The 10,026-nt window shown below is 51.1% G+C and overlaps 1 protein-coding gene across 5 annotated transcripts; it reads right to left on the reverse strand.

Moving 5' to 3' along the window:
- Positions 1-991: 991 nt before the first annotated feature.
- Tmem134 (transmembrane protein 134) lies at positions 992-6,015 on the reverse strand. Of its 5 annotated transcripts, XM_048458305.3 has the most exons (7): positions 5,772-6,015; positions 4,835-4,899; positions 4,337-4,426; positions 4,155-4,231; positions 1,617-1,661; positions 1,415-1,468; positions 992-1,335 (listed from the first exon to the last, which is right to left on the reverse strand). In XM_048458305.3, the coding sequence occupies exons 1-7, from the start codon at positions 5,943-5,945 to the stop codon at positions 1,253-1,255; spliced, it is 588 nt and encodes a 195-aa protein (XP_048314262.1). In that variant the 5' UTR covers positions 5,946-6,015; the 3' UTR covers positions 992-1,252. The 5 variants fall into 5 exon arrangements, with proteins under 5 accessions (XP_048314262.1, XP_048314265.1, XP_048314263.1 ...); XM_048458308.3 differs by lacking the exon at positions 4,155-4,231; XM_048458306.3 differs by lacking the exon at positions 1,617-1,661.
- Between the last annotated feature and the right edge of the window lie 4,011 nt (positions 6,016-10,026).

Genomic DNA, 10,026 nt, shown 5'->3' on the forward strand with positions numbered 1-10,026 from the left:
GGTCTTTTGGTGGCCTGAAGAGGACACCAGTCTTTTTCCATTTTTCTCCCTCTCCCTGAGTTTCAGAAGGGGCTCAGGTTGTGTTTTGTTTTTGATGAGCTGGTTCTCACCTGTAAGCTGGGGGCCTTGGGCTTCTCGTGTGTGAAATGGCGATGAGGCGGTAAGGATTCTAAGACTTGATTAGAGGAGTGCTTGACACAGCTTGTTTTGTGAGAACTACCATGATCTCAGATTTCTTTACGGAGTTTGAGGTTTTTGTTTGTTTTAGGTTTTGTTTAACTTTCAGACATTATTAGATGTCCAGATTTAAAAAAAAAATCTAAGATGGTTCAAACATTTAGTGGCTCTAAAAGTCTTTGTCAGTGTGGTGCTCTGCTGAGGAGCTGTGCTCTCACACCCCTATCAACTCCCTAGTCCTCCCAGCCACTGAGGAGCTGTGCTCTCACACCCCTATCAACTCCCTAGTCCTCCCAGCCACTGAGGAGCTGTGCTCTCACACCCCTATCAACTCCCTAGTCCTCCCAGCCACTGAGGAGCTGTGCTCTCACACCCCATCAACTCCCTAGTCCTCCCAGCCGCTGCACCTCGGAAGTAGGGCAGTGGGTGGGGGAGCACTGTCCCACATAACCCTTTTTTAGAGATGGATACAGCAACCTAGGGCCCCAGAGCCAGGCTGGAACCGGGATACCAGCCTCCAGGCCCCAGGCCTGCGTCATATCTCAGTGCCCTTTGATGAGGCCACCAGGACAAGTGCTGGCATGCTACACAGATGGGGACAGTCTCCTCAGGGTTGAAGATAGGAAGGCCAACCACTTCTCCATCCAGCTCTGCCCTGGACATAATGGTAACCTTGGCACATCTGAGATCATCAAGCTGTTCTAGATGCCGTGAGAGACTGGTGGTCCTCCACACCCCAGGTGAGCCCTTCACTAAACCTATGTCCAAGGGGCTGGGCCAGACCTGGTGGGAGAGAAAACTGCAACTGTCCCGCTGGGATTAATTACCCTTTTATTAGCACAAATTACACCAACCCAGGAGTCCAGGGCCCAGGTTAAGGGGCAACGCCCCCAGGCTGGCGTGCCCCAAACTTCCTGAGCAAATCCAGAGGGCCTGATGGTTGTGAGGGTCCCAGAAGGCCTTTTCCTTCCAATTGAAAGGGACAGATCCGGGCGTAGGTTGGAGAACCGCCTTGGGGACATGTGGAGGCGGCCTGAGGCCTCGGAGCTCTGGTACCCCACTGGCCAGTTGCAGCTCACTTTTCAAAGTAGGGCAGGTAGAAGAATTGGAAGCCCCGGTGGCCCTTGACAGCGCAGTAGATGAAGATCACGTGGTAAACTGAGGGGCGGTGTCTGTCAGTAAGTGAATCTGGCTCCTCCCCACCCATGCCCCGCCCCACCTCACGTCGCTCTCTCACCTCCCGGGACTAGCAGCAGGAAGCCTGGCACGAAGATGATGGCGCTGGAGACACCTGAAGCAGGAAGAAACGGACAGCTCAGGACTAGGGGTCCCTAGGGGCGATGGCTGCCCGGGAAGGCCTCCCTTTCTCCTGGAAGGTGGCTGATTCGTGCTAGAAGTTGGGAGGGTTTGCCTAGGACCCAGGCAGGAGGGGCGCTCACCTGGAGAGGGGGCCACCTCCAGTCCCACGCCGACCAGGATAAGCACTGTACACACATGAGGTTGTGGAGGGGAAGGACGGGAGGTAAGGGTAGGTTCTTCCACACCCGACTCTCAGCCCAGCTCCCACCAGATGTATCTCCTACCTAAACTGATGCCCCCTGGCAGAATACCTTCCCAGGATGCTTACCAACTCCCTAGTCCTCCGTTTTCAGGGCAGCATACTCGGCAGACCCTGGGAAGTAGCTATGGGAGTTTCTACTGCTGCTTGGTGTGACTTTTAGTCACTCGACAGCCACTTACAGAACACCCTCTGCCTGCCAGGTACCAAGAATTCCACCATAAAAAGGCAGATGGAGCCTTGCATGGTAGTGCATGCTCTTAATCACAGTATTCAGGAGGGAGAGGCAGACAGAGACAGATCTGTGAGTTTGAGACCAGCCTGATTTACATATGGAGTTCCAGGACAACCAGGGCTGTTTCCCCCAGCCAAAAAAAAGGGGGGGGGGGAACAGCAAGATGGCTCAGTGGGCAGAAGAGCTTGCCCTTGGGCTCAGGTGGTGGAAGAACTGAATCTTGCAATTATTTTCTGATCTCCCCCTTGGGCTGTGGCATGCACGCGCCCTCCTTCTACCCATGCACACATACAAAGAAATAAGAAAATGTAATAGAAAGGCAGATAGGTGCTTGTCTGGCAGTCCTTCTTACTGGAGGAACCAACAAGATCCACGTGTAGGAAGAGGTCTGTGGGAACCTGAAACAGCTGCCTCAAGTCAGCCCAGGGAGCAGTAACATGGCACTGCCGGGCCCTGAGCTATGCATTCTGTGCAGTGCCTTAACAGACTAAACCACGACCCAGTGACCCAGGAGAAGCTGTAGCTGTGGCCATCATACAAGCAGAGGAAGAATTCAGGACAGAGGTGACAGCACAGCCAAGGCTCAGATCTGGAGGGAATCTGGTTTTCTAAGATCCACCAGCACTTGAGACTAAACAGGAAGACCCTGGGCTGGAGCGGTCTGGGATGGCCTGTTGTCCCAGGATATGGCCTTTGGTGGAGAGGTCAGACCTGGATGCATTTTTTGTATCCGTCCTTGAGAACTATGGGGTAAGGTGGAGCCAGAGGGGCTACCGTGGACTTTTGTAGACTCCATGTTCTACAAAGAGCACCTCAGAAGGGGGTTCACTCTCACTCCCTGCCCCTGGCTCAGGGCTTTGGATTCTGCTTAGAGTAAACATCTTTCTCTAATTCCCTAGAGCTCTTGGTGGCCTTCTGGTGATCCCAAGGCTTGGCAGTCACAGGTATGGGTCTAAATCCCAGCTCATCCTTCTCCCAGCTGCCACCTGAGGAAGCTCCTCTGCAGTCCGAGCCTGTGTCCTTACTTCCAAAACCAGGACGCTATCAATGCTTGCCTTTCTGGGTTGGGGAGAAGCTGGCAGTAGATGCCACCAGTGCCTGACCTGCAGTGGTGCTGGTAAGCGGCAGCTCTGTCCCCTGCACTCAAATACCTAGAGGTGGAGATTTGATTTCTGGCCAGGAGACCTAGCTGGCTGGGGTCTTTGATCTTCCTGGAGAAGGAAGGGAAGGGGACCTAAGGGGGCAGCCATAGTTGGTCCTTCCTTACGGCCCCCTGTTGATCTCAACCCTGGATATTCTGGTGACTCAGTCTCATAAAGAAGTAGAAATATCTGTCTGTGAAACTTGCCTGTGCTGGGCCTCAGTTTCCCCACTAAACAAGGTGGGATGGGGAAAGGTCCTGGTCAGATCACAGATCCCAGAGAAGAAGACGAAGCAGTCCTGATACCTGACCTCAGGGACACTAGTATCCTGAACACTGGACCTGACTTTATGATCGGAATCTGGACCCTGCCTTTCACTTGCCCCCTCTGTAAGGTAGGGAAAATGAACCTGCCAGTAGGTAACACAGAATAAATGGAAGCTGTTACCTCTCCACTCTCTGGTCCTCGGGTAGCTTTATAAACAGGTCAAATTTTAAAAAGAAACTAAGAAGCCAGGAGGTGGGGTGGCGTTTGGGAGGAGGGGTGAGGCACACGCCTTTAGTCCCAGCACTCAGGAGTCGGAGGCAGGATCTCTGAGTTTGAGACCAAGGTCAGCTTGGTCTACAGAGCAAGTTCAAGGCTACCCAGATAAACCCTGTCTCAAAAAAATAATAAATAAATTAATCTATTAATTAAAATTAAAAAAAGTAAGCTGGCATAGTGGTACATACCTGTAATCCCAGAATATGGGAGGCAGGGGCAAGATGATCAAATGTTCAAGAACATACTTCACTTTCTGGGCTACATGAAACTCTGCCTCAAAACTTAAAAGGGGGTAGGGGAGCTGGAGAGATGGCTCTTGCAGAGACCTGTGCAGGTTCCAGTCTCACCCTTTGTGACTCTTGGGACAGATGATCAGGACCCTGGGGCTAATCCTCTTATGGCCCCAGTTGCTCAGTTCTAACAGGGAAGTCCAAAACGGCCAGGTGGCTACAGAGCCTGCTCATGGGAGGGAGGGAAGACAGGCCATCAGGACACTCACCTAGCCCCAGCAGCAGGAGCAGAAAGGAAGCCAGAACTACCCGTCGGTTTTTCTGGATCAAAGGATGTTGGGTCCAGCTGAGTGGCAGGAGAGACGGACAGAGGTAAAAGAGGGGAAGCAGGTGGGGAGCCAGGGCTGGCTGGCAGACAGAAGCAGCTGAACTCCAAGTGAGGGGCTCTCACCTGCAGCAGGCATTGTACGAACTCTGGGTGGTGTTGCTGATGGTGCTGAAGGACCACTGAGAGCTACGGATGGACATGCGCCCAGAATCCCTGAAGGGCAAAAGGATGGGGAGGGAGAGCTAAAGAAGACGATATAGTCAAGATAAAATGGGGGTGTGTGCAGGGGCTGAGGCGAAACCCTGCAGGATAGAGGGCACCAAAAGGGGACAAGCTTGGGGGTGAAAGTGAATTATAGAGTGGGGTGTGTGTGAAGAGAAATGGAAGAGGGAAGGTGGGGGGTGAGTTAAACTGAGGATTCCTAGGAGACAAAAGCTTGGCAGTGGTTAAGCTGGAGGCACTGGGCACTAGGTTAAGGTGACCCAGCTGGCCAGGCGAGCCCATGAGGGACTCCTTATAGGACAGATGAGTACAGTGGTGTGGGGACTGGGCAGATTTTTGCAGACAGGAGTCAGAGACATGGGGCTTGGGATGAAGGGTGGGTCCCCACCTGGCCCTGACCTTGTGCTGACTCCCCCATCGAGCTCTGGAGAGGCCTGGGCTCCATCCTCATCATTTTCCAGGTTCTGTTCCAGAACACAAGGTTCAGAGAGGTTGCTGGGGTTGGGCCTTTTCACTCCCCTCTGGGGAGAGGAGAAAAGGTGCCAGCCAGACAACTTCTGCCTGGCATGTCTGGCAGGTGCTCTCCTGCCTCTCCCTGCCCTCCCAGCACAACCGGTTTGATGATTCAGAAACTGAAACCCAGATAGGAAGTAGGTGTCTGCTGGGGGCTTTGCACAGAAGTCAGCAGGAGTGGGTGGAGAGCTCCTGCTGACTCTCACCATGGATCCCAGGAGCAGGTGACCACCCAAATGGGGCTCTTGGGATTTTTCTGGGGTCCAACATAGAGGTTCTGGAATTGGTGTAGCAGAGCACAGGTCTCTAATTCCTATGTCTCAAAGAGCGCTAGGGTTGGGGGAGGCTATCTGGGACAATGATTTATGGTGTAGTTGGAGTCAAGAGATGGGCAAACACATCAAGTGCGGCGGTCCTCCACTGCCAGGATGAGTTTCAAAACAGGATGCAGATTTTACATAGGTCGTGTAGCCTGGGGCTCAAGGGATGCTGCAAGGAATGGCAAGGTCTGGTTTAGATACAAAGTGCTCCCCAAACCCAGAGGGGTGGTATTAGGGTGTCACTCTCCAGGATGGGTGGGCTCTCGACTGTTGCTGAGGTCTGAGTTCTTGGTCCGGGCTTGTGGCTCTCCAAAGCTGCATAGGGACCGAACTCGAGTTCAAAGGGCAAAGCCATAATTCTGGATGAGCAGACACGACTGGGGGAAAGTTTCCCGTTCCGCTGGGGTTTCTAGGCAGAGTCTCCGGAATTAGGGTTCTCCGGGGCCCGGCAAGGAGTCCCGCCCTATCCCGGACAAGAGGGTGAGATGGGCCGGGCCGTTCACCTGGTAGCGCAGCCGGGACTGCTTGTCTTCATCAGCCACCTCGAACCTGGCCCGGCGGTCAAAGTGCAGCGGCCCGAAGCGGGCGACCCCACTGGACTCGGGCCCAGGCCCCGCGTCCTCCAGGGTCAGCTCGAAGGCGTCATCGATACTGAACTGGGGTCGGGTGGCGCTCATGGCCCCCGCCCGCCTAGGCGCCCAGCGCCGCCGCCATCTGAGCTCGCCGCGGCCCCGCCCACCAAACAGGGCCCGCCCCCGGAGGCCCCGCCCCGTCGCTCTAGGAGAGAAGTCCCGCCCTCTACAACGGCCCCCCCCCCCCCGCCCGCTCGTTCTCCTCAGGCCTGAGCGGCGGAGCGCCGAGTTGATTCGGGATCACGTCAGCGTCTCGCGGGAGTCGGAACCCGTGGCGCCACCTAGAGGCTGCCTTGGTGAGCGACAGCCCGGACTGTGACCAGACACAATTTAGGCTCCTGCTTGCTGCTGGAAGGAGGGAGGAGTGCCCATGCCCAGCGGCTCAGGCTTCAAGGTGTGCCTTCGAGACTTTTGGACCTGTTCCTCCATCCTACTCACCACGGCTTCCGGTGAAGGAGTGTTCTTGTCATTTTGCAGATGTGGAAACTGAGGCTCAGCTCTTACATGGCTTCCTCAAATTCAGAATTCACGAGGCAGGCAGAGTGATTTTTTTTTTAAATTCCGTTCTATCTTATTTTCTTGAGAGAGGGTCTGTCTATGTAGCTCAAACTGGTGGCCTTGTACTCTGAATCTTTCAGCTTCTCTAGTACTGTGATTACAGGCATAAATCAACCACCATGATCTGTGTGTGTATGTTTTGTTTTGTTTTAAGATTTATTTATTATGTATACAGTGTTCTGTCCAGAAGAGGGCACCAGATCTCATCACAGATGGTTGTGAGCCACCATGTGGTTGCTGGGAATTGAACTCAGGACCTCTGGAAGAGCAGTCAGTGCTCTTAACCTCTGAGCCATCTCTCCAGCCATGTGTTTGTGTGTGTGTGTGTGTGTGTGTGTGTGTGTACATGTGTTTTAAAACAAGATTTCATGTAGTGCATGCAGCTGATCTCAAACTCTCAAACTCAATATGTAATGGAATAGTGACCTGGAACTTTTCCTGCTTCTGCTTCTATCTTGTATCACCATGCCTGGTTTATTTCATGATGGCAACTGAACCTAGGGTCACTGAATCGTAGACAAACGTGTGTGTGTGTTATGTGTGTGTGTTCCAGGGTTTCACTATGTAGCCCAGGCTGGCCTCAGACTTTCAGTGCTCCTGCCTCATTCTCCCGTCACTGTGTTTGAGTGGCGGCTTCTATGCATGTGGTGTGTGTGCACATGTGAGTGAGTACCAGCAGACTCCAGAAGACCGTGTCCCTTGGAGCTGGAATTGAACCCAGGTCCTCGGCAGGAGCAGTACTTGTTCTTAATTCCTGAACCATTTTTCTAGCCCCTAGTTTTTGGCACTTCTTTTGTTCACTGCTCTCTCCTCAGTGCCCAGGAGTGTTTGGAACTGAGTTCATGCTCAATAAATAAATACACGTGGCAGGACTGAGTGGGCAGGTTGTCAAAGTGGAGCATCTAGGATTTGAACCCACATCTTCCTAGCTCACAAAGTTTTGTCCCCCATGCCAACCCACGCTCTCATTTTATGATCTCCCATAAAGAACTTAGGCGATTCCATTTCTCAGTTTATGCACCTCTCTACTGTGAAAGAGGCTCCCATCTAGTTATGGTGGTTCATTTTCCCCTCATCTTCCTCTTCTCCACTTCTCCTGAAATCTAGCCTCTCTGGGCTTCAGCAGACTGCCTGTCCTGTCCCACACATGGCATTGTCTTCTGTGTGGATGTGTTTGCAATTTACAAACATGGTGTCACGTATCAAGCTCATTTTGTTATTTACATTTTTCTGTTTTTCCACTTGGTGATAATGGCTTCCACATGCATCCTGATGCTGTCTCTACTAGTCATAGGCATGGTACCAGTTGGGCTCCCAGCGCTTAGCCCCACAGGGACCCCACTCAGGTTGACCTCATGCACACATCACTGAATCTCCTGTGCAGGGTGGGAGGACTCCTCTTCCAGCAGGTGGATGTCCAGGCCATAGGACATTTACCCTGGCAACTCCACAGAGCTTGCAGATGCTCTCCTGAGCTGTGGTGAGTTGACATCCATCTTGAGGCTTCTGGCTTTTTCTCAGGCCCTGGTATCATCCAGTTTCCCAGGAACTGGCAGGTCTCATGAGTACAAGGCAGTACTTCTCTCTGTCCCTAACTTCCTTTGTTTGTTTGGGCTATTTTTTTCTTTTTGGCACTGGTATCTGCCTTTGTAACTCTTACTGGGCTAGAACTTTCCACATAGACAATGCTACAGGTTCTCCTGCCTCAGCCTCTTTGATGACGGGATCATAGGCCTATATATCACTACCCTGAGTTTTCTTCCTTCCTTCCTTCCTTCCTTCCTTCCTTCCTTCCTTTCTTTCTTTCTTTCTTTCTTTCTTTCTTTCCTGTCCCACCCTTCTTCCTTTTTCCTTTTTCTCCTCCCTCTTGCTCTTCCTTATTTATTCATGTATTTGCTTATTTATTCTGCGTGTGCACACAAGCATGCATGTGAATGCATGTGCCCTGGCACATGTGTAGGTCAGAGGAGGACTCAATGGGAGTCAGCTCTTTTTGTCTACCCTGTGGCTTCAGGGGGGTCTACCTTAGATTGTCAGGCTCTGTGGCAGATGCCTCCCGTCTCTCTTCCCTCCCCCTTCTTCTTTTGACGATTGATATTTATGTGTATTAGTGTTTTACCTGCATGCATGCCTGTGCATCACATGTGTGCCTGGTATCTGTAGAGGTCAGAAGAGGGTGTCAGATCTCCTGGAACTGAAGTTATCGATGGTTGTGAGTGGCCATGCGAGTGCTGGAAACCAAACCCCGTCTTCTGGAAGGGCAGCAAGTGCTCTTATCCTCGGAGGCACCACTCTACCCTGTCAGGGGCTTTTCCCATTGACATAGCTCACTCACTGGTCTCAGTGCTGAATACTTCTCATGCTAACCCAGTCTTACATCGTTGGGGAACACCCGATTGGATCTTCAGTTTGTCTTCATCATCATGCACTGTTCTTTGTATGGAACAAAATTCATTCTGGAAACAAAATTTGTCCTTGAAGTAAAGTACACATTATGTATATATCACATCAGCACTCCCTCCTCAGTTTCAAACTGTACAGTTCCGTTATGTATTCACAGTATTGTGCAGCAAGTCTCTAGAGCTTTGTAATTCTGCAAAATAGAAACTCAGTTCTTAGTTAAATAACATCTTCCCCATTACCACCCCACAATTCTACTTTCTCTCTACAAACTAGCTGTTCAGACACCCCAGTAATCAGGATCATACAGTATTTTTGAATGTGTATGAGTGTTTGCCTACACGTATACATGTGCATTACATACATCTGGTGCCTACGGAGGCCAGAATCCTCTGTAACTGAATTTACAGAAGGTATGAATTGCTGTGTGGGTGCTGAGAATCGAACCCCTGCTCTCTGAAAGAGAAACCAGTGCTCTTAACTGTTGAGCCATCCCTCCAGTCCATACAGTATTTTTTCACAACTGTATTTCTCTGAGAATACTGATATGCTTATGGAAAGTGTGTTCAGTTAGCTTAATTTGTGGATATGCATGCTGGAGAAAGAACCTAGGGCTTCTCACATGCTAGGCAAGTTTTTAATACTGGGCTCTAGATTATACCCTCAGCCTCTAGATTAGTATTTCATTACTTTTTCTATCTAGTTCTCTTTCCTGCTGCGGCATATACTTATTTGGTTCATGGATCAAAGTAAATCAGCCATGTTGATCAGCTTTCTTTGCTGTTTTACTTTCTGGAACATAAGTACAGCAGACCACTTTTTACTAAAATTTGATTATAGCTTGCTTGTATGCTTTCTGTGTTGGTAAAAACAAACAAGCATGTTTCCCCTTCCCTTCAGAAGCCTTGCCCCTCTCTGAGGACTTCTTACTGGGAGATGAACCAGTACAAATATGAGAAGCATTTAGCACCTGGGACTCATGGGAAAGACGATAATCCTCCGGGTATGGTGACAGGCTGAAGACACTGCAGAGGCCTGGAGACTCCGTTACCTGTGAGAGCAGTAAGGTCTCACAGCTGTTGTTTACAGCTAGATTCCCGCGGGGAGAGAAAGACCATTTCACCCCCTAACGTAGCTCTTTCCCTTGGTACTTATGGGCACCTATTAT

Source organism: Myodes glareolus, chromosome 7 (genome assembly GCF_982192425.1).
Source record: "Myodes glareolus chromosome 7, mMyoGla1.1, whole genome shotgun sequence".
Classification (NCBI taxonomy): domain Eukaryota; kingdom Metazoa; phylum Chordata; class Mammalia; order Rodentia; family Cricetidae; genus Myodes; species Myodes glareolus.

What these genes read in the sequence shown, in the direction of transcription:
- Tmem134 (XM_048458305.3), bottom strand. Translation starts at nt 5,945, where the DNA reads ATGAGCGCCACCCGACCCCAGTTCAGTATCGATGACGCCTTCGAGCTG. An exon ending in AGTCCCGGCTGCGCTACCAG is followed by an intron (nt 4,900 to 5,771) that starts GTGAACGGCCCG and finishes GTTCTGGAACAG; the next exon opens with AACCTGGAAAATGATGAGGA. An exon ending in CCTGCTGCTAGTCCCGGGAG is followed by an intron (nt 1,336 to 1,414) that starts GTGAGAGAGCGA and finishes ACCGCCCCTCAG; the next exon opens with TTTACCACGTGATCTTCATC.